Raw genomic sequence first — 27,951 nt, 5'->3', positions numbered from 1 at the left:
TCACCCAACGGTTCTATTTAATATCACTGCGCCCTTAGCAACACCCTTAGCAACACATAAACATATAATGAGACAAAATCTGAGAACAGTTTGTTGTTTTTATTTGAGATTTCATGTTGTTGTTCGCAGAGGTGGAAAGTAACGAATTACATTTACTCACGTTACTGTAATTGAGTAGTTTTTTTGTGTATTTTTACCTTTTTGAGTAGTTTTTAAAATATGTACTTTTACTTTTACTTAAGTATGTTTTGTTTAAAGTATTGTACTTCGCTACATTTTAAATCATATCCGTTACTGAGTAAAAAAATATTTTAAAAAGAAAGGTGATAAAGACGCGCAACGGATGTTAATGGGCGGGGCCCGGGGAACGCGCAAAAAGAACCATGGAGACGGACGAGGCAGGCGCGCGCTAATGCAGACCCGCCTAATTTCAAATCTTATTAAATAAACACCTGGTAATATTTAAGCGACCACTTTCCACTGACGCGAAGCGAGTGTTTCATTTCTATGAAAGGTAGGATTCATGCTCTTAAGTACGAAATTGCACGACGCGTTTTTATACCATGCGCATTATCTTCCGAGGTCTAGCAGCTTCGCGTCAAGTCAAACACAACTTCAAAACGTCCTCGAGAATGCGCATGTCATTAGACATTGAAGAGAGAGCGAGAGAGAGAGAGAGCGCGAGAGAGAGAGAGCGAGAGAGAGAGAGGGAGGAAGAGAGAGAGAGAGGAATAAAGGTCATCAGGTCCCCAGGTCAGGGAAGTAAGAAGATAATAAACATGTCAAATGTATATAGCCATGGCACTCATCTCATTATATGCTCATTTAAACTATATATAGTTTAATAAAAAAAATGTATGTTACCAGCAATACATCAATTAACCTTACTATAGTGATTGTATTTAGCTGCTGACCACCTTCAAAAGTGCATAACTCACATGTAAAAATCATTAAACAATTCCATAAATGTTTCTTACTTTAAAAAAGCTCTTTATTTGATTAAATTTTTGTTATTGCACTTTAATTGTAAAGATGTTCCTACAATTAAAAACAACTAGTTTGAGATTTATATTCACTTGTCGTTTTTGAACTATACTAGAATCCTCCCCCTCTTCCCGCTGTAAAAAAAGTAACTTTTACTCTGAGTAAAGTTAAAATGATTTACTTTTTACTTTTACTTGAGTAGATTTTTAGACAAGTAACTTTACTTTTACTTAAGTAAAATATTATTAAAGTAACTTTACTTTTACTTGAGTACAATATTTTATTACTTTTTCCACCTCTGGTTGTTCGCAATCAGGGACTATTTTTTCTAGCGGAAGGAATGCTTTTATTGATTTAACTTCATGAAAGTTGCACTTATATTTTTTTTACTTTAATATTGTGTGGTAACCGTTTTATAAAAGCAATAAGGTACTCGAGGCAAGTGCTGTATCGTGAATAAGTAACGGCTGAAGGGGTTGCAGGCACTCCGCTTCGCGTCGTGCCTAACAACGCCCTTCAGCCGTTACTTATTCACGATACAGCACAGCCTCTCGTACCTTATTGCTTACTTATAGAAAGTAATTTGCTTTAAGATAATGCACACTTTTGTCTTTGGAAAGATCTTTTTTCCTATATTGTAGAACTACAACTTGCACAATAATTTAGAACAGCATATTTTGCATATTTTTCAAAGTATTAAAGTATCTTTTAACATTTTAATTTAATTTAAACAGAATAACATCCAAACTGTTATATAAGTGTAGAGGGTAAAATAAAATTTGTAAACTTACTGACTGTATTGGAAAAATTAACAAGAATGGCATGTGCATAATAATTTGGAACAAGGTGCACATCCAAAGGGAATATTTTATGTTTGACCATCAGACAACAAAGGGCAGAGCAGTGGCACTGAGCCAGCGGCAAATTTCAGAAGGATTGAGATGCGGCTGCCCTCGGCGGGGTACACGGCGCTGACCGCCCACTGATTACCTGGAACTCGTATATCCAAAACAGTCTGAGGAAATTTTTACATAGGGGCTATTTTTAATAACTGACCACAGAATTTAAGTTTATTCATCTATTTTCTCAACTAAACAGCTCTTTAAATTACATTTTACAATACAGAAAGTGTAATATTTTGAATATTGTGCAGGACAGGTTTTAGGCTCCATTGCCGTTGACATGAAATGCATTCTGGGAAACTTGGCTGTCATAAGTCCACACAAGTCACCTCCTAATGCATCCTCAATAAATGGGTGGATCACAAACACATCCGGAGATGTAATGTAAACTTGGCTTGATGCGAACTTGGAATTGGAACAGTAATTGGGCCGCAACTGATGACATTTCGCAAGAACACAAGTACAGACAAGAACGCATTATTGAGAAACGGCCATGTTACCATTATGAAAGGAGGCTGATGACTTGAATCAGGTGTTTTAAATAGTAATAGTCGTCTAATAGAGTATGGTAACAAATGGGAAAATCTTGTCCCAATTTTGTCAAATCAAATTTTAGGATAAAAATATAGATTTTTATTATATAATTTCTTGTTATTTTTTTCTGTCTCACTTATTTTTTAAAAGAGTATTTTGTATTTAAAGTCTTTGTTTGAGTGAAGCCGCTTAAAACTTAACTTGTTTTTTTTGTGACAGTGTGAAGACACTGATAAAAGATAACAGACTCACTGATAATAAGCAAATTAATTCATCAGTGTATTGTATTGAATCGTGGTTTGAATAATGAAAAGAATCAAAAAGGTCATTTCTCTATCTGTCTCACTCACCTGCCATTAGAACAGAGTCCTCCATTTTTAATTTCTCATTTTCAGTCCATGTTCTGTTTACTTTCTGTGGAGGAAAAGAAATCATTCTGAAGCGTTTTTTACAACATGATTTGTTACAAATAATATCTGATTTAAAGGCTGAATTTATGTGTCAGTGTAGATCAATTTCAGCTGGTATTACTGATCAAGTATATATTTCTGATTCAAGCTTTAGACTGACATTGTATTATAAGTGTATTGTGTGTTTAGTATTATGTACTTTAAGTCTTGTGAATGGCTACAAAAGATTGACATTAGTGAATGAGATCAGAGATGCTGCATTGAGACAGAAAGTAGCATGTCTTGTGTAGTTTATAGGTGATAATGGATTAGAAATTCTTCCCTTACCTCTTTCATTAACCATACAAAACCTCCAAAGGCCCAGGCTGATACAGAACAGAACACAGTGTTTGAAACATCAGAACACAGCAATAGTGAGAAGTAATTTCATTTAACAGAAAATTTCCAGTTAGTCACACATCCTAATTTTAAATATGTAACAGTAACTTGATATTCTTATAAAAGGCAGTGACAGATCATTGACTTAAAGGGTTTGTAATCATCTAATGTTAATGATAATATTCAGGTGCTGTGCTACTTTTCTTGACAATAATTAATAAAGAAAACTCATAAACATGCATTTACTCTCACTGTGTCATGAGCGTTTCAATGTTGGTAGTTTTGAAAGTATAAAGACATCTCGGTAACACTTTACAATAACAGCACATGAACAATCATGCACTAATACACAAATTAATAATTACTTTAATATGAAATAATGATAAGTTAAGCCATGTACTAATCAATAACTAACCATAACTATGTCATGAGTCATATGAATTCATGCATGAATTACAGCCACCTTAACTACACATTTATACATGTTTGTTAGTTAATGCATTAATTAACACTTTGGGTAACCGAAATCAAACATGCTCTAAAACAGTGGTTCCCAACGGTTCGCAGCATCTGATGCTTTGTTTGAGGTCAAATAAAGATGAATAAAATGTTCCACTTATAATTTTAAAAACAAAATATATTTTTCAAATTCATGTGCTCACAATACCAAGATAGCAGGTAGTTAAAGTATTTTAATTGTTCTCTATTTTTGTGTGCTTTTGTGTGGTACATTGTGTGTCAATGTAGATTGCAAAATCAAAAGGAAGGTGGATGTAAACGTTACGGCCTACAACAGGCTGTTAGCTCGTTGCACTTGTGGTCTGCTGCTTTTGGCGCTGTCAAAATATTTCAGTTAAAATCAACCCAGTCTCACCCCATCCCATGGCGTCAATATTTGACGACACTTGACCATGCGTCATTAGTTGACGCGGAGGGTATACCTTTCGCGTCATTTTTTGACGAACTGGGGACTTCAATACTATTAGGTACGCGAAATTAAACAGTTGTCACCTGGCGTTGGGGTTAGGGTTAGGTTTGGGTAGGGATGTCATTATGTAAATCTAACCCTAAACCGACGTGAAAATGGTAAGAAAATAGGAAAGAGAATGCAACGGACTTACAGTTTTTCTCAGTCGCTTTGGTACAATTCTCAGATCAGAATTGAAATTCTCAAAACTACTTGTTAAATTCTCACATCATTGTGTCACTTGTGCACATCAAAAAAGCAGTTTCTTATTTCTTTGAACAAGTTGCAAATGCTTTGGTACATCCATGCAAATGATTATGTACAATTCTCTGCTTTTTCCTACATTATCAGTTGCTTATGTCATGTTGATCAAAATATATTATAGTTGGTCTCTGTTGAATAGTCTCACCCCCCACAATATTTAGGCATTAGTTCATAGTATAAGTCTTTACATGCAAAATGGTTGAACATGTTGTCAAAATACAGGATATGGTCAAACATATTTCTATACTTTCCATTAGACATTTTTTCTAAATCTGTCTTGAATTGGTAAATTGCTCCCAGTTGAATCTTGACTTTCTCTAACAGACAGAAACATCCCCAGCAAGCAAAAACCGAGATGTTGAAATGACTGCTAACTATAGACCCAATATAGTTCGGCAATGAGTAACCCACTTCTACCCTAAATAACCTTGAATTTGGTTACATGCCATTTTTGCCAAAATAACTTGAAGATGTATGATAAAGTGTGTTCAAGGTGTTTGCTTTTATTTCTTTTACATGTTCTAAAAGTATATGCATCATCTATTCTTGGTCTATGGTTAGACATCTTTAAGACATCTGTCATGTTCACATTTCTACTTTTGTTTTTTTTCTTTTTATGCTATGCAGTGCTTGCAGTGCTGTCTTTATCTTTCTTTATGGCAATGACATGGTCTTTCAACGAATTACAGTACAAACAGTAAAAGCGTAAATGTAAATTTTGTCAAGTCTCTTGCAATCAAACTCACACATAACTTATACTAATACTTGTAATACTTACAATTTACAAAACTTGTCGTCAAAACTTTAGCCATAGTTTACATCAGAACATCCCTCCAGAGTAAACTTTTATATTGACAACATGACTAAACAATTTGACTGTCTTATCCGTACACAATGACACAATGACTTGTTATTCTGATGGCACTGACATGTTCATTGACACAGATATTTAATTTTGAGAGATGAACTTAAGTATTTTGAGTAAAAGAGTGGCTTTTTTTCCATGATGTTTTGCTATTTGTACAAATTGTTTTGAGAAATGCACTTACTGTTTTGCAAATTGTGAGTATGATTCGAGAAATGTACCAAAGCGACCTATATGGGGAGGCTGCAGACCTGGAGCCGGTAGATCTACGCCCCTGGCAGTTTTACGCCCCTGGCAGTTTTGCGCCCCTGTTGCTCCTCATGCGTCCAGTAGTGGGAGAGGGAAATAAAACAGGATAATAGCCTATTTAAACATTTACAACCGTTTATGAGCACTATTTATTAATATTACACATTTAAACGAAAATTGTATAAACTTACAGTGTACACTGCAGTCTGCACACTATGGAACCACAGACAGTAAAAAAATCCATATAGTCCAGGTCTGGTCATCTTTGTTTTTATTATTGAAGATAAAAATAAGGATCATGGGTTTAAATAGTTTTGCATTATGATACGAGTGTATATTAGCGTGTTTTCCTGTAGCATTTGAAATCGATTGGACCCGGAAGCGGCGCGTGATGACGTCACACGTAACTATTTATATTTATTTATTAACTGTTTTTATATACAAGAGACTGACTGATATATGATGTTGTGAATTAATATTAAGTTACATTTAGATATTAACCATATTTAGGCCATTAGCATAAAAATGTACTGTGTAATCATGGATCATAAATGAAATATCTGCTGTACAATTCACAATAGGTCGTCATACAGCTACAAAACATGTCCTACACAGCATTTTATGAAGACAAACACAATGTAACTTTTCTAAAATTCTAGGGGTCAATTCGTATCGCTTCAAGAAGTTCTGCTGCTATCATACGGTTGAACCGTAACGGTTCATATGACTAGGCTCATATACTAATATACAGCCTCCCCCTACTGGACGCATGATGAACAACAGGGGCGTAAAACTGTCAGGGGCGTAGATCTACCGGCTCCAGGTCTGCAGCCTCCCCTACTCAAAGCGACTGAGAAAAACTGTAATAGTATTGAAGTCCCCAGTTCGTCAAAAAATGACGCGAAAGGTATACCCTCCGCGTCAACTATTGACGCATGGTCAAGTGTCGTCAAATATTGACGCCATGGGCAGAGCCGGATTAACGCCAAGGCAAACTAGGCACGTGCCTAGGGCCCGATTGGCGGGATGGGGCCCAGACAGAGGGGGATTTTTTTTTTTTTTTACAAATGTCCCATCTACAATTTCGCCGCTGTCGGGCGGAATCCCCGTATCTCCAAAACCATTATTTTTCAGGAAATGAAAAAAACGCCGTATTTTTTAAGTTATTAAACATTGTTTCATTAAAGAGCACCTATTATGAGATACACGTTTTTAAACATCCTTTTGTGTGTAAGTGTGTATTAGTACATGCTAACGATATTCAAAAAGTACATACCTCAAAGAAAACGATGACGCGAGTTATCGTCTCTAACATTCGAGGACTACAAAAAACACTCGGATTGTAGGCAACAGTTTACTTCCTGGGATTGGTGACGTAGATAAGACCAACATTATCATAGTTCAGCCCTCTCTGCTTGGCTTGGGTACGCCCTCAAAGACGGGGGTGGAGAGCGCTGAGTCAGAAGAGAGCTAAAATGGCGGAGGTTGGGAGTCCCTGCTTTGACCCTGTTTGCAAACTCTTGTTTCATTGTTTAAGCGATTAAATCTCTCGAGTAGACGCTGTCTCTTTAGATGCAAGGGCAAAATAGCACTTTATGGACTAACACAGAGGACATCATGTTTAATACTTCCGGAAAAATCCAGTCAGAAGTTGTTCACGGAGTTTTCACAATAACTGCTTCTCATGAACCAAAGCTGCGCGACGTCTCCTCCTGAAAGTTGGATTACCGTGCACTTCTGGATCACAGGCTGTAAGTATTCATGTTTATTATTTGCCTTTACTGTAAGTTACGTTGCCTGTAACCGGAGCTTAACATTATGTGCTTGTAGAGCTCAGATATATATCTATGTGTAGAGCTAAGCTTGCAAGCTAATTGTTTTGTGTTGTAATAATGTATTTCATAAACAACGTACCATATTTACACACGTGTGTGTTGAATTATGCAGACTATCGTTTTTATCGATGTTTATTTAGACGTGTTTACAAACTTGCTAAGCTGTTCCAGCTAAACTGTTACGGGTAAAGTTTGTTCTCATGATCAAACTCAAGAAACTCGAAGTACAGATGATTTGTTTAACGTGATATGTATTTTACTGTTGTTTTTACTTTAAGCTTTCTTAGATTTTGAAACGAAGTAAACACGTAATGTGTGTTGCTAATGTTGGGCCATGTAACATGTAATACATTAACGTTTTAATGAATAGTCTAACGATTTATAATCGTTGTACTCTATTGTTATAATATGTCTTTTTGACTGAATACATGTTTGTTTTATTTGTCTATATCCTAGATTCGCAGCTGGACACATCCTTCTACACTGTATGCAAACATGCAACATCATTACACACAGTACAAGGCATATGAGGAGCAAAGGTGTGTAACACATATGATGTATTTAGCTAGTGAAACCACTACCAGTCTTAAATGTATAACTGATGATGACAAAGTTTTTTTCTCTGCATAATCATAGGAACCCAGGCAGTAGCATCGTTTCACAATGTTTCAATCACCATCATCAGTGGATGCCTTTGCCGTCCGTAGCCTGAGATTTCAGATTTGCAGCAAAAAATGTGACTTTCCCATTTATTGGAATGCTGTGCAGGTATTTAGGTATTTTAGTAACTGTGTTAAATAAAGTAAAGTAGTATTTACTTTTAGAATAAATGAATTGCATATTTATATTTTTACAGGTTGTACCTTGCAGCCATCCATTACAATGTCACCAAGCCATAACAAAAGCAGGAGAGGGAAAGTACAAGGCTATGTTCCCAAAACACACAAGTGACATACTGTAAGCAGTAATGTTTTATTTCAAATACATTCATAATTAAAAACTTAATGTATGAAGCAGGGAAATAAATTATCAAAACAAAAGATTTATTGACTGCAATATTTGTACAGTTATGTGGATGATGTGATCAGGCTTGTGTTTGATGAGGTATTTGAAGATAAGCTGAAGGAAACCCCGATTCCAATGGACCTGGCATCACAGTTTGAGAGACCTTCAAAGGAGGACGTGATTGCATGCCATCTTCAGTGCAGGGGTCGTCGGAAGCCAACATTCCGATCAGGAAGCTCCAAGCATATCTGGAGAACAACACACGACAGGATGATAACCCTAAAGTGTCGTCTTAAATAGCACCAGCTGACAAAGCTTTGATATGCCATTTATCTGAATAGATAGCTGTAAGAAGTGAATTGAACAATTTTTTGAAAGAAGAGCACAATATGGTTACTAAAGTATGTTTATTTGTATATTGTTTAACAGTTAAATATATATTTGTAATAAATAAACTTTTGACTGACTACTATATTTTCTTTAAAGTTACATCTTTTGTTCTTTTGGGTACTTTGTTACTATAATAATACTTTAGTGTTATTGGTTTAAAAATGTAATAAAACTTACTCTAGTCCTGCGCCTCAAAGGCTTATAGTCGGTACAATAAATGTTCTGTGTGTAGGGATTTAGACAATTTGTGCAAAACCTGGATGATGAATCACGCAGGTAAGAGGCCCTGGAACCTGTTGCATTCTCCTTAAAACCTAATAAGTAAAAACATAGCACAGTAAAATAGTATGTAAGCAGTATTTTATAATGAAGTTTACTATAGTAAAATAATGTAGAAATTACCAAGTGAAATCGTTTTATAATCATTTCAACAAATACTTTCTATGTGCTACATTTGGTGTTTCCATATAGTTTGCACAGTAATAGAGTATGTAAACAGTCTTTTATAATACATTTTACTATAGTAAAATAATGTAGAAATTACCAAGTGAAATCGTTTTATAATCATTTCAACAAATACTTTCTATGTGCTACATTTGGTGTTTCCATATAGTTTGCACAGTAATAGAGTATGTAAACAGTCTTTTATAATACATTTTACTAGGGCTGCACGATTAATCGTTTTTAAACCGAAATCGCGATGTGAATGGATGCGATTTTCGAATCGCAAGAAATGCGATTATTTCGATTCAAAACTATTAAATATAACAATCATCTAGTACGCAGTTTTTGACAGTTCGCTTCATGCGCATTTTACGTTTGATGCAGTTTAGACCAATAGAGTGCATGAACACTGAGGTGCTGACTACAGTACACGTCATCACACCATTTGGAAAACATGAGCGCGAGCAGCAGTTCAACTCCTCAACAAAGTGTACGGCCATATGATTTCCGCGATGCGGAAAACACGGACAGAATCGCGAAATGCATACAAATGGAATTAACTGCACAACGCGGAATGTCATGAAGTTGGCAGATTTTGGATTCAGTCATTTTAAAAACGCATTATAACTCATTAACCGGCAAATGAAAGGACAGAAATGCGCGAAAACATTTCCCTTTTGTGTAATGTTGGACTTAAAGTAAGGTGTATATACGTCCGTTTCTCGTCATGCATCGCAAACAATGACAAACGCCTCATCAGACTATAAGCAGGTTTCATTAAAGCCCGGAACACAGCAGACGAAAGAGGTACATTATACTTTCTTGCACGCGCACATCTGCACCGCTTTGAATATTTACAGGCATGAGGGTTCATGAAGCGCGCACACAGAGAGCAGTCAGCACACGCGTGATCACTAAACTTAAGTTTTCTTTCTTGTCTAAGTGAACATAAACAGCTGGATGTTTATCAGTATATTGAAGCAGAGCAGTTTTAAAGCTGTCTTGTGTCTTAAAGTGACAGTAACCTGGTGCTTTCTGTGTCAAATGTTTATTACACACCAAAAATTAAAATCACTCCTTACTCTCAACTGAACAAGCTTCTGCAGCTCCACATTTAAAATCCTACAGTGACGACTGTGCAGTGTTTTATTTGTATTTTTTGCTTATGTTAAATCATAGATTCTAATAACTAATATATTTACATTTAGCCTATGCCTGAAAAGTAAAACAAGATGAGTATAGTCTTATGATTAAAAGAAAAACGAAACATTTGCTTGACAGATGCATTGTTGTAGTGACAGCCAAAATACATTGGCCTATATGTTATTTTAAATAAAACTTTCAAAAAAAAATTTTTAAATTGAATTTTTTTTTAATGTTCTTAGATTAAAAAAAAGTTTGTCTGCAGAAGAGCAAAGTCCTGCAGACAACTTGGTACAATGTTTAAGAGGTTTTAAATAAACAGTAGCACAGCAACTTTCTTTGGTGCTATTAAAACCACCACAACAAACCTGGATGTACCTCTTTTATTATATACTAATGAATCGCACTTTAAATCGCGAATCGCAATTTTGATCAGAAAAATCGCAATTAGATTTTTTCTCCGAATCGTGCAGCCCTACATTTTACTATAGTAAAATAATGTAGAAATTACCAAGTGAAATCGTTTTATAATCATTTCAACAAATACTTTCTATGTGCTACATTTGGTGTTTCCATATAGTTTGCACAGTAATAGAGTATGTAAACAGTCTTTTATAATACATTTTACTATAGTAAAATAATGTAGAAATGACCAAGTGAAATCGTTTTATAATCATTTCAACAAATACTTTCTATGTGCTACATTTGGTGTTTCCATATAGTTTGCACAGTAATAGAGTATGTAAACAGTCTTTTATAATACATTTTACTATAGTAAAATAATGTAGAAATTACCAAGTGAAATCGTTTTATAATCATTTCAACAAATACTTTCTATGTGCTACATTTGGTGTTTCCATATAGTTATGTAGTACGTTATAATTACCTTTTGGATGTCTTTGCAACACATTTTCGTCTTCGTTTAGCATTCTGGCAGAGCTAAGGACACCTAAAAAAGTTAAATCCAATCGCATTCATTGACGGAGATCGTTTATATCGTAACGGCCTTCTGAACTCTCTGGATCGAGCTCGAAGTGGTAAGGCAGTACAGACACCATCGTTTATAGAGAAATATAACGCTTGTTTACGTTGCCTCTGAGGCTGTGACTCTCTCAGTCAGAACCGGTGTGTCAACCCACACGTAGTCAGGGGCGTAACCTTTCAAACACACGACGAACCCAGCTGACCAATAACAGTTGAGTAGTCATCTGACCAATCCGATTACACTAGACATTTTGGGAGGCGGAGACAGGAACTAAACCGAGCGTTTTTCAGACAGTGGGAAATCGGTGAGGTATGTAAGCAATTTATAAGACTCACAATGCATTAGTTCAAGTTTTAATAACATGTATGTACTATGGGATACTGCATTTACGTGCTAACGTGCCAATTTATTAGCATAATTGGTGCTCTTTAAAGACGAGCTTTATGACTCGGGAGCAGAGAGATACGAGCTTATGCTCTCATTGATAAAAATGGTACGGACACAGACGTCGCCGCTGCCAGCAGTGTTCAACAAATGCATGCGGTCACATTGAGCCTTAAAGACGATGCTTCAATAGTTAACCAAAGCTGACTGTAGTATACATCTTACTAAACTCGATTTTAAAGGTTTACGATCTATAAGTGATGCAATACAAAACACGATGAGCGGACTGCTGTCTAATAAGTGGAAATGAATCTGCTCGCAAACTTACCTTCGTGGCTCACGGGCTTCCTTCTGCACAGAAGCATTACAGCTATCGAGTTTTAATAAATGTACTTAAACCTAACTATTTTCACTTGTTAGTGCCTAACAAACAGAAGTATTATATTAATTAAACAGCCATTTTATCTCCAATAAATAAAACATTTACTTGTGTTTAACATTCACAAAATAATTTAATGGTGGTATGCAAAACATTCAATTTAATTCAAAATTGAATTCAATAAAAACATTGCTACTTGTGTTTTACATGCACAAAATAATTTAATGGTGGTATCCAAAACATTCAATTTAATTAAAGTATTATATTAGATACATTTTAAAACTTCAATGCATGTATGATAAGCCTATGATACGTAAATATTTAAAATACATCAATAACTGATATCATAGGTTAACACAGATAAAATCATAAGTCTTTCTTTATTAAGCCCATTACTGAGTGTATTTGTGTTTGTGAGTTTGTGACTGTTGTTGTCTGAGGTGGTGACTCGGATGGGGACGCCAGTCATCAGAATGGTTGATTTTCAAGTTCATCGTTCCACTCTATACCTGACAGAGTTTCTTTAAGGACACAGACATGGTTGCTGCAAAAAATAAATAAATAAAGGACAAACGATCATTTCCCTACGTTATATAAGGCATGTTTACGTATAATAATGAGGCAAAAAAAAAAACAGTTCCTTGCATAATAATTCATGACTGCAATGGCAGAACTAGCGGGGTCAAGATTTTTTTTCTTTAAGCCCCACGAAAATCACGTTAGATACCAAACATAATAACAAAACCAATGGATAGTGGCTAGCTAAGTCAAGTGCAAGCAATATGTGCTTTAAATTCACTTCACAAACGTGAATAGCGTAAAGAAAAATCTAGCAGCCTCAGAAACGATACATTAGACTTTAGCACTACCATTACTTCGAGATAAAACTGTAGGGATGTAACGATTCAATCGCGATTCAATCGCGGTCCTCATTAAAAATGCCTGTCTGAAATCGATTCTGAATCGCAAGGCTGCGATTCTTTGTTTTATGCACAGCTTGTGCCTGTATTACAGCATTTGGTCAGTAGGAAGTCCTTATCAATCTAAAATCATTATGAGTCGGAGTCGTTTATAACGTGCATTTATAAAAGCAGCACTCGTTAAACAAAATCATTCAAAATATTCTTTATTATCATGAAAATACCTGAAACAATTTGAAGAACAGTGTATACATATTCCTGTGTAGACATTTCCTGGAATAGCGTTTGTAATGCTACTTCTTGTGTGGCACAAAGGGAGTTTCTGCATAAGAGAGCCCCCTGGCGTTCGGATGTGCCGGGATTTCACCGTAATTCATTCAAATTCATTCATTGAGAAAACGCGCATTTGCACGATTAATCGTTACACCCCTATAAAACTGTATAAAAAACTGTATAAAAACTGTTATTATATAATTCATATAACTGAAACATAAATAACCAGTGTTTTGAGGAACTTTACCTCAGTGGACCTGTTGCTCGACGAGGATTTCTTTGCGATTCTCAATCTTGAAGAGAAATATGCAGCGAAGCTCTCCCGCGCATTACTGACACCTATTGGTTATTTACTGGTACTACTGCCTTAACAGACACTCCCAATGGATAAGGTGAGGATAATTTAATAGCATTTAATAGAGCCGTGTAATGACGTATAAATAATACATTTAGCAAAAAATTGTCTGATAGACTGGTTAATATACAACACATGACTTAATTTGGCATACAAACAACCAATTTGTAACCAAAGACTAGGCTATGTAAAATGTGAATTAACTTTTATTAGTAACTTTGGTAAGTTTCAGATTTCAATTCATAAATAACCTCGATGGGGGGGCCCAAAAAATGCAGCCTGCCTAGTGTAGTCCATTTATTTAATCCGGCTCTGGCCATGGGATGAGGATGTGTTGTTAAAATCATTCTGACTATTCATCAGAAATGACAAACATGTTAACCAAAGTCACAATGCCAAATGTATAGTGTTCATATAAAGACCATCAAACCGTCAATCATACCAGTTTATTTGTGAAAGCTATTAAAATGTTATCTTGATGTTATTTTAATTATTGTTTAATAAATTTTTCGCATTGTATCAGGATCAGCGTTCAGCCAGGGGCGGATCTACGAGTGGATTGACAGCTTGCCCATCCAATCAGATTCATGGAAATACATTATGTTTTTTCATTCAAACCGTAATTCTTCAACCATTTGAACTATCAAAAAATTAGAATTGCTCCTAAAGAAAACAAATTGCGCTTTTTGGCAATATATGGTTTATTACGGTAATGTCTTGCTTTCCGTCCACCAATCGCTGCTGTCATCTAGAGCGGAAGAGGCGGGTTTGAAGAGAGCGCGCTAGGTTAGATTGGACCGAGTAGCAGATTCTTGTGAACGCTTGGATCACTGCGGTAAAGAAAAGACTCCTAAATAAAAACGGTGTACACCAGCAACACTAAAGTTAACTCGCTCTTGATGGCTCAGGACTCGACGGCCCAACTGGACTGTTTAAGTTGATTTTCAATAAAGCAGTGTTGAATTTTATGCTTCTGGGTCCTCTATGTTTCAGAACCAGTGCTTAGGTAAGCCACGGGCGTTTAGCTAAATAAATGCTCAATGCTTAAATAGTTCATCGTAAATCGTTGTAATATGCTTATGACTTGCGAATGTTATGCTTATTTAATTGAAATAAACCAAGCCTAATGACGTATGCAGCCTGCATATCCGACCTCCGGAGGATGCAGCCTTCTGTTTGAGAGACGGCCGATTGTAACAGTTAGATTGAATTAGATTGATACAGTTAGATTGAATAACGTTATTCCATCTTAAAATGAACAAAACTGACGGAAAAAACACAGTCATTTTATCTTCCCAATTAACGCAAGTTAAAAAAAGTATGCGAATTCTTCTGGCCCGCAGATGTATAGATGCCCACCCATCAAAAACACTTTCTGCCTCCGCCACTGGGTAACTTATATTTTTATTTGTTTATGTATGATAAGGTCATGACTTTACTAAGGGGGCACATCATTTCTAACTCATCGTTAACTACTCATAAACTAACATAAATTCATGATTTATTAATGTATGATTAGGTCATGACTTTACTTGAGGGGGCACAGCATTACTAACTCATCGTTAATTACTCATAAACTAACAAAAATTCATGATTTGTTAATGTATGATTGGGTCATGACTTTACTTGAAGGGGCACATCATTATTAACTCATCGTTAATTACTCATAAACTAACATAAATTCATGATTTGTTATGGTATGATTAGGTCATGACTTTACTTAAAGGGGCACATCATTATTAACTCATCGTTAACTACTCATAAACTAACATAAATTCATGATTTGTTAATGTATGATTAGGTCATGACTTTACTTGAGGGGGCACATCATTATTAACTACTCATAAACTAACATAAATTAATGACTTGTTAATGTATTAATGTGTAGGCCCTACACAATTACTTTTCTTGGAGGGGTACACTGTTAAAAAGTTATCAATTACACATTCTATACAAATTCAGCTCATCAAAATCCTAATTTTTGGTGGTTTTAAAGGAGAGGAGCAAATGTGAAAATTAGTCAGACATTTGGAAGGGGTAATAATGGCTTAAAAGAAGAACAAGACAGATACTGTATGTGCATTTTGATAATAAGACAAGCCAGTTCACACAATAACCATCGTCTGTAGGCTAATACTGATTTAAATTTAGAAAGAATAGCGTCTGTCACTCTTAATGGCAGCACTGGAACTAATTTTTAATTATTAATCCATAATTGCACATTTAATGATTAAAGTTAACTGTAAATGTTGCAAGAAATCCAGTGCCATTCAATGTTTTTAGCTCAGCTACAGGAGCAAATGTATAAACAGTTTTGCATTACAAACCTAAACATTTTGCATTAACAAAAGTTATTTTCGTTCTTCTAGAGAGCTTGTTTGATATGGGGTACGCAAAGTGTTAATTAATGCATTAACTAACAAACATGTATTAATGTGTAGTTAAGGTGGGTGTAATTCATGCATGAATTCATATGACTCATAACATAGTTACGGTTAGTTATTGATTAGTAAATAGCTTAAAGAGCACCTATTATGAGATACACGTTTTTAAACATCCTTTTGTTTGTAAGTGAGTATTAGTACATGCTAACGATATTCAAAAAGTACATACCTCAAAGAAAACGATGACGCGAGTTATCGTCTCTAACATTCGAGGACTACAAAAAACACTCGGATTGTAGGCAACAGTTTACTTCCTGGGATTGGTGACGTAGATAAGACCAACATTATCATAGTTCAGCCCTCTCTGCTTGGCTTGGGTACGCCCTCAAAGACGGGGGTGGAGAGCGCTGAGTCAGAAGAGAGCTAAAATGGCGGAGGTTGGGAGTCCCTGCTTTGACCCTGTTTGCAAACTCTTGTTTCATTGTTTAAGCGATTAAATCTCTCGAGTAGACGCTGTCTCTTTAGATGCAAGGGCAAAATAGCACTTTATGGACTAACACAGAGGACATCATGTTTAATACTTCCGGAAAAATCCAGTCAGAAGTTGTTCACGGAGTTTTCACAATAACTGCTTCTCATGAACCAAAGCTGCGCCACGTCTCCTCCTGAAAGTTGGATTACCGTGCACTTCTGGATCACAGGCTGTAAGTATTCATGTTTATTATTTGCCTTTACTGTAAGTTACGTTGCCTGTAACCGGAGCTTAACATTATGTGCTTGTAGAGCTCAGATATATATCTATGTGTAGAGCTAAGCTTGCAAGCTAATTGTTTTGTGTTGTAATAATGTATTTCATAAACAACGTACCATATTTACACACGTGTGTGTTGAATTATGCAGACTATCGTTTTTATCGATGTTTATTTAGACGTGTTTACAAACTTGCTAAGCTGTTCCAGCTAAACTGTTACGGGTAAAGTTTGTTCTCATGATCAAACTCAAGAAACTCGAAGTACAGATGATTTGTTTAACGTGATATGTATTTTACTGTTGTTTTTACTTTAAGCTTTCTTAGATTTTGAAACGAAGTAAACACGTAATGTGTGTTGCTAATGTTGGGCCATGTAACATGTAATACATTAACGTTTTAATGAATAGTCTAACGATTTATAATCGTTGTACTCTATTGTTATAATATGTCTTTTTGACTGAATACATGTTTGTTTTATTTGTCTATATCCTAGATTCGCAGCTGGACACATCCTTCTACACTGTATGCAAACATGCAACATCATTACACACAGTACAAGGCATATGAGGAGCAAAGGTGTGTAACACATATGATGTATTTAGCTAGTGAAACCACTACCAGTCTTAAATGTATAACTGATGATGACAAAGTTTTTTTCTCTGCATAATCATAGGAACCCAGGCAGTAGCATCGTTTCACAATGTTTCAATCACCATCATCAGTGGATGCCTTTGCCGTCCGTAGCCTGAGATTTCAGATTTGCAGCAAAAAATGTGACTTTCCCATTTATTGGAATGCTGTGCAGGTATTTAGGTATTTTAGTAACTGTGTTAAATAAAGTAAAGTAGTATTTACTTTTAGAATAAATGAATTGCATATTTATATTTTTACAGGTTGTACCTTGCAGCCATCCATTACAATGTCACCAAGCCATAACAAAAGCAGGAGAGGGAAAGTACAAGGCTATGTTCCCAAAACACACAAGTGACATACTGTAAGCAGTAATGTTTTATTTCAAATACATTCATAATTAAAAACTTAATGTATGAAGCAGGGAAATAAATTATCAAAACAAAAGATTTATTGACTGCAATATTTGTACAGTTATGTGGATGATGTGATCAGGCTTGTGTTTGATGAGGTATTTGAAGATAAGCTGAAGGAAACCCCGATTCCAATGGACCTGGCATCACAGTTTGAGAGACCTTCAAAGGAGGACGTGATTGCATGCCATCTTCAGTGCAGGGGTCGTCGGAAGCCAACATTCCGATCAGGAAGCTCCAAGCATATCTGGAGAACAACACACGACAGGATGATAACCCTAAAGTGTCGTCTTAAATAGCACCAGCTGACAAAGCTTTGATATGCCATTTATCTGAATAGATAGCTGTAAGAAGTGAATTGAACAATTTTTTGAAAGAAGAGCACAATATGTTTACTAAATTTTGTTTATTTGTATATTGTTTAACAGTTAAATATATATTTGTAATAAATAAACTTTTGACTGACTACTATATTTTCTTTAAAGTTACATCTTTTGTTCTTTTGGGTACTTTGTTACTATAATAATACTTTAGTGTTATTGGTTTAAAAATGTAATAAAACTTACTCTAGTCCTGCGCCTCAAAGGCTTATAGTCGGTACAATAAATGTTCTGTGTGTAGGGATTTAGACAATTTGTGCAAAACCTGGATGATGAATCACGCAGGTAAGAGGCCCTGGAACCTGTTGCATTCTCCTTAAAACCTAATAAGTAAAAACATAGCACAGTAAAATAGTATGTAAGCAGTATTTTATAATGAAGTTTACTATAGTAAAATAATGTAGAAATTACCAAGTGAAATCGTTTTATAATCATTTCAACAAATACTTTCTATGTGCTACATTTGGTGTTTCCATATAGTTTGCACAGTAATAGAGTATGTAAACAGTCTTTTATAATACATTTTACTATAGTAAAATAATGTAGAAATTACCAAGTGAAATCGTTTTATAATCATTTCAACAAATACTTTCTATGTGCTACATTTGGTGTTTCCATATAGTTTGCACAGTAATAGAGTATGTAAACAGTCTTTTATAATACATTTTACTAGGGCTGCACGATTAATCGTTTTTAAACCGAAATCGCGATGTGAATGGATGCGATTTTCGAATCGCAAGAAATGCGATTATTTCGATTCAAAACTATTAAATATAACAATCATCTAGTACGCAGTTTTTGACAGTTCGCTTCATGCGCATTTTACGTTTGATGCAGTTTAGACCAATAGAGTGCATGAACACTGAGGTGCTGACTACAGTACACGTCATCACACCATTTGGAAAACATGAGCGCGAGCAGCAGTTCAACTCCTCAACAAAGTGTACGGCCATATGATTTCCGCGATGCGGAAAACACGGACAGAATCGCGAAATGCATACAAATGGAATTAACTGCACAACGCGGAATGTCATGAAGTTGGCAGATTTTGGATTCAGTCATTTTAAAAACGCATTATAACTCATTAACCGGCAAATGAAAGGACAGAAATGCGCGAAAACATTTCCCTTTTGTGTAATGTTGGACTTAAAGTAAGGTGTATATACGTCCGTTTCTCGTCATGCATCGCAAACAATGACAAACGCCTCATCAGACTATAAGCAGGTTTCATTAAAGCCCGGAACACAGCAGACGAAAGAGGTACATTATACTTTCTTGCACGCGCACATCTGCACCGCTTTGAATATTTACAGGCATGAGGGTGCATGAAGCGCGCACACAGAGAGCAGTCAGCACACGCGTGATCACTAAACTTAAGTTTTCTTTCTTGTCTAAGTGAACATAAACAGCTGGATGTTTATCAGTATATTGAAGCAGAGCAGTTTTAAAGCTGTCTTGTGTCTTAAAGTGACAGTAACCTGGTGCTTTCTGTGTCAAATGTTTATTACACACCAAAAATTAAAATCACTCCTTACTCTCAACTGAACAAGCTTCTGCAGCTCCACATTTAAAATCCTACAGTGAGGACTGTGCAGTGTTTTATTTGTATTTTTTGCTTATGTTAAATCATAGATTCTAATAACTAATATATTTACATTTATTACAGATGCCTGAAAAGTAAAACAAGATGAGTATAGTCTTATGATTAAAAGAAAAACGAAACATTTGCTTGACAGATGCATTGTTGTAGTGACAGCCAAAATACATTGGCCTATATGTTATTTTAAATAAAACTTTCAAAAAAAAATTTTTAAATTGTATTTTTTTATGTTCTTAGATTAAAAAAAAGTTTGTCTGCAGAATAGCAAAGTCCTGCAGACAACTTGGTACAATGTTTAAGAGGTTTTAAATAAACAGTAGCACAGCATCTTTCTTTGGTGCTATTAAAACCACCACAACAAACCTGGATGTACCTCTTTTATTATATACTAATGAATCGCACTTTAAATCGCGAATCGCAATTTTGATCAGAAAAATCGCAATTAGATTTTTTCTCCGAATCGTGCAGCCCTACATTTTACTATAGTAAAATAATGTAGAAATTACCAAGTGAAATCGTTTTATAATCATTTCAACAAATACTTTCTATGTGCTACATTTGGTGTTTCCATATAGTTTGCACAGTAATAGAGTATGTAAACAGTCTTTTATAATACATTTTACTATAGTAAAATAATGTAGAAATGACCAAGTGAAATCGTTTTATAATCATTTCAACAAATACTTTCTATGTGCTACATTTGGTGTTTCCATATAGTTTGCACAGTAATAGAGTATGTAAACAGTCTTTTATAATACATTTTACTATAGTAAAATAATGTAGAAATTACCAAGTGAAATCGTTTTATAATCATTTCAACAAATACTTTCTATGTGCTACATTTGGTGTTTCCATATAGTTATGTAGTACGTTATAATTACCTTTTGGATGTCTTTGCAACACATTTTCGTCTTCGTTTAGCATTCTGGCAGAGCTAAGGACACCTAAAAAAGTTAAATCCAATCGCATTCATTGACGGAGATCGTTTATATCGTAACGGCCTTCTGAACTCTCTGGATCGAGCTCGAAGTGGTAAGGCAGTACAGACACCATCGTTTATAGAGAAATATAACGCTTGTTTACGTTGCCTCTGAGGCTGTGACTCTCTCAGTCAGAACCGGTGTGTCAACCCACACGTAGTCAGGGGCGTAACCTTTCAAACACACGACGAACCCAGCTGACCAATAACAGTTGAGTAGTCATCTGACCAATCCGATTACACTAGACATTTTGGGAGGCGGAGACAGGAACTAAACCGAGCGTTTTTCAGACAGTGGGAAATCGGTGAGGTATGTAAGCAATTTATAAGACTCACAATGCATTAGTTCAAGTTTTAATAACATGTATGTACTATGGGATACTGCATTTACGTGCTAACGTGCCAATTTATTAGCATAATTGGTGCTCTTTAAAGACGAGCTTTATGACTCGGGAGCAGAGAGATACGAGCTTATGCTCTCATTGATAAAAATGGTACGGACACAGACGTCGCCGCTGCCAGCAGTGTTCAACAAATGCATGCGGTCACATTGAGCCTTAAAGACGATGCTTCAATAGTTAACCAAAGCTGACTGTAGTATACATCTTACTAAACTCGATTTTAAAGGTTTACGATCTATAAGTGATGCAATACAAAACACGATGAGCGGACTGCTGTCTAATAAGTGGAAATGAATCTGCTCGCAAACTTACCTTCGTGGCTCACGGGCTTCCTTCTGCACAGAAGCATTACAGCTATCGAGTTTTAATAAATGTACTTAAACCTAACTATTTTCACTTGTTAGTGCCTAACAAACAGAAGTATTATATTAATTAAACAGCCATTTTATCTCCAATAAATAAAACATTTACTTGTGTTTAACATGCACAAAATAATTTAATTGTGGTATCCAAAACATTCAATTTAATTCAAAATTGAATTCAATAAAAACATTGCTACTTGTGTTTTACATGCACAAAATAATTTAATGGTGGTATCCAAAACATTCAATTTAATTCAAGTATTATATTAGATACATTTTAAAACTTCAATGCATGTATGATAAGCCTATGATACGTAAATATTTAAAATACATCAATAACTGATATCATAGGTTAACACAGATAAAATCATAAGTCTTTCTTTATTAAGCCCATTACTGAGTGTATTTGTGTTTGTGAGTTTGTGACTGTTGTTGTCTGAGGTGGTGACTCGGATGGGGACGCCAGTCATCAGAATGGTTGATTTTCAAGTTCATCGTTCCACTCTATACCTGACAGAGTTTCTTTAAGGACACAGACATGGTTGCTGCAAAAAATAAATAAATAAAGGACAAACGATCATTTCCCTACGTTATATAAGGCATGTTTACGTATAATAATGAGGCAAAAAAAAAACAGTTCCTTGCATAATAATTCATGACTGCAATGGCAGAACTAGCGGGGTCAAGATTTTTTTTCTTTAAGCCCCACGAAAATCACGTTAGATACCAAACATGATAACAAAACCAATGGATAGTGGCTAGCTAAGTCAAGTGCAAGCAATATGTGCTTTAAATTCACTTCACAAACGTGAATAGCGTAAAGAAAAATCTAGCAGCCTCAGAAACGATACATTAGACTTTAGCACTACCATTACTTCGAGATAAAACTGTAGGGATGTAACGATTCAATCGCGATTCAATCGCGGTCCTCATTAAAAATGCCTGTCTGAAATCGATTCTGAATCGCAAGGCTGCGATTCTTTGTTTTATGCACAGCTTGTGCCTGTATTACGGCATTTGGTCAGTAGGAAGTCCTTATCAATCTAAAATCATTATGAGTCGGAGTCGTTTATAACGTGCATTTATAAAAGCAGCACTCGTTAAACAAAATCATTCAAAATATTCTTTATTATCATGAAAATACCTGAAACAATTTGAAGAACAGTGTATACATATTCCTGTGTAGACATTTCCTGGAATAGCGTTTGTAATGCTACTTCTTGTGTGGCACAAAGGGAGTTTCTGCATAAGAGCGCCCCCTGGCGTTCGGATGTGCCGGGATTTCACCGTAATTCATTCAAATTCATTCATTGAGAAAACACGCATTTGCACGATGAATCGTTACACCCCTATAAAACTGTATAAAAAACTGTATAAAAACTGTTATTATATAATTCATATAACTGAAACATAAATAACCAGTGTTTTGAGGAACTTTACCTCAGTGGACCTGTTGCTCGACGAGGATTTCTTTGCGATTCTCAATCTTGAAGAGAAATATGCAGCGAAGCTCTCCCGCGCATTACTGACACCTATTGGTTATTTACTGGTACTACTGCCTTAACAGACACTCCCAATGGATAAGGTGAGGATAATTTAATAGCATTTAATAGAGCCGTGTAATGACGTATAAATAATACATTTAGCAAAAAATTGTCTGATAGACTGGTTAATATACAACACATGACTTAATTTGGCATACAAACAACCAATTTGTAACCAAAGACTAGGCTATGTAAAATGTGAATTAACTTTTATTAGTAACTTTGGTAAGTTTCAGATTTCAATTCATAAATAACCTCGATGGGGGGGCCCAAAAAATGCAGCCTGCCTAGTGTAGTCCATTTATTTAATCCGGCTCTGGCCATGGGATGAGGATGTGTTGTTAAAATCATTCTGACTATTCATCAGAAATGACAAACATGTTAACCAAAGTCACAATGCCAAATGTATAGTGTTCATATAAAGACCATCAAACCGTCAATCATACCAGTTTATTTGTGAAAGCTATTAAAATGTTATCTTGATGTTATTTTAATTATTGTTTAATAAATTTTTCGCATTGTATCAGGATCAGCGTTCAGCCAGGGGCGGATCTACGAGTGGATTGACAGCTTGCCCATCCAATCAGATTCATGGAAATACATTATGTTTTTTCATTCAAACCGTAATTCTTCAACCATTTGAACTATCAAAAAATTAGAATTGCTCCTAAAGAAAACAAATTGCGCTTTTTGGCAATATATGGTTTATTACGGTAATGTCTTGCTTTCCGTCCACCAATCGCTGCTGTCATCTAGAGCGGAAGAGGCGGGTTTGAAGAGAGCGCGGTAGGTTAGACTGCACTGAGTAGCAGATTCGTGTGAACGTGTGGATCACTGCGGTAAAGAAAAGACTCCTAAATAAAAACGGTGTACACCAGCAACACTAAAGTAAACTCGCTCTTGGTGGCTCGGGACTCGACGGCGCGACTGGACTGTTTAAGTTGATTTTCAATAAAGCAGTGTTGAATTTTTTGCTTCTGGGTCCTCTATGTTTCAGAACCAGTGCTTAGGTAAGCCACGGGCGTTTAGCTAAATAAATGCTCAATGCTTAAATAGTTCATCGTAAATCGTTGTAATATGCTTATGACTTGCGAATGTTATGCTTATTTAATTGAAATAAACCAAGCCTAATGACGTATGCAGCCTGCATATCCGACCTCCGGAGGATGCAGCCTTCTGTTTGAGAGACGGCCGATTGTAACAGTTAGATTGAATTAGATTGATACAGTTAGATTGAATAACGTTATTCCATCTTAAAATGAACAAAACTGACGGAAAAAACACAGTCATTTTATCTTCCCAATTAACGCAAGTTAAAAAAAGTATGCGAATTCTTCTGGCCCGCAGATGTATAGATGCCCACCCATCAAAAACACTTTCTGCCTCCGCCACTGGGTAACTTATATTTTTATTTGTTAATGTATGATAAGGTCATGACTTTACTAAGGGGGCACCTCATTTCTAACTCATCGTTAACTACTCATAAACTAACATAAATTCATGATTTATTAATGTATGATTAGGTCATGACTTTACTTGAGGGGGCACAGCATTACTAACTCATCGTTAATTACTCATAAACTAACAAAAATTCATGATTTGTTAATGTATGATTGGGTCATGACTTTACTTGAAGGGGCACATCATTATTAACTCATCGTTAATTACTCATAAACTAACATAAATTCATGATTTGTTATGGTATGATTAGGTCATGACTTTACTTGAAGGGGCACATCATTATTAACTCATCGTTAACTACTCATAAACTAACATAAATTCATGATTTGTTAATGTATGATTAGGTCATGACTTTACTTGAGGGGGCACATCATTATTAACTACTCATAAACTAACATAAATTAATGACTTGTTAATGTATTAATGTGTAGGCCCTACACAATTACTTTTCTTGGAGGGGTACACTGTTAAAAAGTTATCAATTACACATTCTATACAAATTCAGCTCATCAAAATCCTAATTTTTGGTGGTTTTAAAGGAGAGGAGCAAATGTGAAAATTAGTCAGACATTTGGAAGGGGTAATAATGGCTTAAAAGAAGAACAAGACAGATACTGTATGTGCATTTTGATAATAAGACAAGCCAGTTCACACAATAACCATCGTCTGTAGGCTAATACTGATTTAAATTTAGAAAGAATAGCGTCTGTCACTCTTAATGGCAGCAGTGGAACTAATTTTTAATTATTAATCCATAATTGCACATTTAATGATTAAGGTTAACTGTAAATGTTGCAAGAAATCCAGTGCCATTCAATGTTTTTAGCTCAGCTGCAGGAGCAAATGTATAAACAGTTTTGCATTACAAACCTAAACATTTTGCATTAACAAAAGTTATTTTCGTTCTTCTAGAGAGCTTGTTTGATATGGGGTACGCAAAGTGTTAATTAATGCATTAACTAACAAACATGTATTAATGTGTAGTTAAGGTGGGTGTAATTCATGCATGAATTCATATGACTCATAACATAGTTACGGTTAGTTATTGATTAGTAAATAGCTTAACTCATCATTAGTTCATTTTAAACTGATTATTAATTTATGTATTAGTACATGATTATTCATGTACTGTTATTGTGTATGTGTAAGTGTAAGTGTTACCGACATCTCATCTGGTAAAGATTTTTTCAATATAATGGTGTATATACTCCACGTGTGTGTATGGTTGTCAGTGGCAATGGAATTGTCCTGCGTTATTTACATGTCGGCCAAATAATGCAAAAATACATCAGAACGAGGATGAAAACTAACTAAAGGGTGATGTAAGAAAGAAGGTAAGGTGGAGTACAGTTGTTAACAGTGTTATACAGTAGCAACAGCTCAACAGCGTGTTAATGCAATAATGATACAGAATTTCAGTTTTTGTGTGCAAACTAAATTTTTTCTTCTATTTGACTTATATCACGTTACTAATGCAGAAAATAACTATATTTAGTGTGATTCAAAGTTCTTCATACAAAGATACGATTTTGGTCACACCACCCACACCTGATCTGCACGTCTCTTCTATTCATTTTACACTTTTACTCAATAATCAGTGTCACATGATCCTCTTTATCTACTATTCTGTTTCTTTTTAGTTCATTTTCATTTGGACAGAGGAATATTAATAAAGATATTAAACACATGAAGAGTGAAATACTCACAAAATGTTACTGTTATCTCCTCTGTTTTGACTCCACTGGTGACCTGACACACATAATCTCCCCGATCAGACTCTCTGAAGTTTTTCAGTGATAAGGAAACATCTCCTTTCTCCAGCTTCTCAGTGATCAGATTCACTCTGCCCTTGAATACTCTCCCTTCAATTATCTCTCTGTTCTTATAGATGCACACACAGTCTGTCTCCTTAAACCATCTGATCTCCATGTCAACAGCACTGATTTCAGGTGACAGGTGACATGGTATACTGAATTCAGTCCCTACTAAAATCATAGTTCTCTGAGCTGTTTCAGGGACAACAAGCTGAAACTCATCTGTAACAAAAAAAAGAAACAGAAATGATTTATACACCTAAACAACAGCTGTCACTTACATGTACTGTGCATAGAACACAACAGAGTGCATTTAAATGTCTGTAAATACAGTGATCAAAAATATTTTTTTTTACTTACTGCTGCTTGCAGTTGCCATCTTTGTCCTCTAGAGAGAGAGAAAGAGAGAGAGAGAGAGAGAGAGAGAGAGAGAGAGAGAGAGAGAGAGAGAGAGAGAGAGAGAGAGAGAGAGAGAGAGAGAGAGAGACATAATTTAGGCCTACACACCACATCATTAACACATAATTTATTTCCACAGTAAGATGCGTTTAGCAGTAAAACAGCTGATATTGTGTCTCACCTGTGTTGTTCTTCAATAAAACTCAATCTGATTCTTCAGGTTACACGTTAAATCGTCTCTCTGCTATTCAGTAAAACATAGTGGAACATCACCCTACAGCATGCATCAAAACTGTGTGAAATTAAATAAAACTATATATAAAAATAAGTAGATAAGCACTGATTAAAAAATTAATTAAAAGTTTTAATAAAAATACAAACTCAAGTAAATTCAATCCAATGAATAAAATCCCCCTGCAGTTACTATTGTACAAAAGCAATTTAACCTAAATGTACAAATACAGCCCACTTAAAACAATCATTCCCCCTCAACCTCAACAGTTGGCATTTTGCCCTTAACTGGTTGCTATACCAAAATAAAGATCTTAATGTTACCAAAATAATTTTTATTGTCACATATACTGTAACAATATAATCTACTGTCTGCAATGATTCATGTAAATTTTGATCTTATTATAGTGCAGATTATTCTGCTGGGGCTCATGGGTACAAAATTGAAGTCACATCTACTGACAACCACGAATATATTTCTCTTACACATTAAAAATAATAAAAATTGAAGGTTGTCAAGTGACAGAAGTAGAGAGTAGATAATTTTAGGTTTAATTATGGTATATGATGTCTTCTAATAACATTCAATAACGTATTTCAAATCAGCAACGAATTCAATCATGAAATACATCATACATTTATTACTTACGTGCAAACTGATTCATTCTAATTCAAGCGGCTCGTCTCATACATGTCTGCATACAGTACAGGCCTACAGTATTTGCTGCGTCACGACATGTCCACACATCATGTTAATCTTTCATTGTTACCGCGGATAAAAGAATGTCGATTTTTCGTTCCTATACACAAAAAAGAAAATAACATAACATAACATATAGGGGATAGCGTCGAAACGTTGCTTTCCTTAAAGGGGCACGCACTTTCACTTTCGTTTTTATTTCAACGTCACGGGAATGTATTTTTTACAAACGACAG

General features: G+C 35.4%; 1 protein-coding gene and 4 long non-coding RNA genes across 6 annotated transcripts; 2 read left to right on the top strand and 3 right to left on the bottom strand.

The window, feature by feature from the left end:
• Positions 1–1,540: 1,540 nt before the first annotated feature.
• Positions 1,541–27,951, bottom strand: LOC141358823 (butyrophilin-like protein 1). Its single transcript, XM_073860604.1, has 6 exons — positions 27,665–27,951; positions 26,966–27,076; positions 26,746–26,773; positions 26,278–26,607; positions 3,158–3,195; positions 1,541–2,834 (listed from the first exon to the last, which is right to left on the bottom strand). The coding sequence occupies exons 3-6, from the start codon at positions 26,762–26,764 to the stop codon at positions 2,763–2,765; spliced, it is 459 nt and encodes a 152-aa protein (XP_073716705.1). The 5' UTR covers positions 26,765–26,773; positions 26,966–27,076; positions 27,665–27,951; the 3' UTR covers positions 1,541–2,762.
• LOC141358824 (uncharacterized) lies at positions 6,885–8,865 on the top strand. 2 transcript variants are annotated; one of them, XR_012365281.1, is made up of 5 exons: positions 6,885–7,304; positions 7,845–7,927; positions 8,025–8,156; positions 8,245–8,345; positions 8,456–8,865. It is a non-coding gene; the product is annotated as an uncharacterized lncRNA (long non-coding RNA). The 2 variants fall into 2 exon arrangements; XR_012365280.1 differs by having other exon boundaries at positions 6,886–7,304; positions 8,245–8,865.
• On the bottom strand, positions 8,342–9,438 carry LOC141358826 (uncharacterized). Its single transcript, XR_012365284.1, has 2 exons — positions 8,961–9,438; positions 8,342–8,641 (listed from the first exon to the last, which is right to left on the bottom strand). It is a non-coding gene; the product is annotated as an uncharacterized lncRNA (long non-coding RNA).
• Positions 16,708–18,047, top strand: LOC129430506 (uncharacterized). Its single transcript, XR_012365282.1, has 5 exons — positions 16,708–16,754; positions 17,295–17,377; positions 17,475–17,606; positions 17,695–17,795; positions 17,906–18,047. It is a non-coding gene; the product is annotated as an uncharacterized lncRNA (long non-coding RNA).
• On the bottom strand, positions 17,792–18,888 carry LOC141358825 (uncharacterized). The gene is made up of 2 exons (XR_012365283.1): positions 18,411–18,888; positions 17,792–18,091 (listed from the first exon to the last, which is right to left on the bottom strand). It is a non-coding gene; the product is annotated as an uncharacterized lncRNA (long non-coding RNA).

The sequence above is a fragment of the Misgurnus anguillicaudatus genome, chromosome 22 (assembly GCF_027580225.2).
Source record: "Misgurnus anguillicaudatus chromosome 22, ASM2758022v2, whole genome shotgun sequence".
Classification (NCBI taxonomy): Eukaryota; Metazoa; Chordata; class Actinopteri; order Cypriniformes; family Cobitidae; genus Misgurnus; species Misgurnus anguillicaudatus.
This window is presented reverse-complemented; position numbering and strand designations above follow the sequence as displayed.

Coding starts and splice junctions, on each gene's coding strand:
- LOC141358823 (XM_073860604.1), bottom strand. Junction 3,196..26,277: donor GGAGATAACAGTAACATTTT/GTGAGTATTTCA, acceptor GTTCTGTATCAG/CCTGGGCCTTTGGAGGTTTT. Junction 2,835..3,157: donor TTGTATGGTTAATGAAAGAG/GTAAGGGAAGAA, acceptor TTTCCTCCACAG/AAAGTAAACAGAACATGGAC.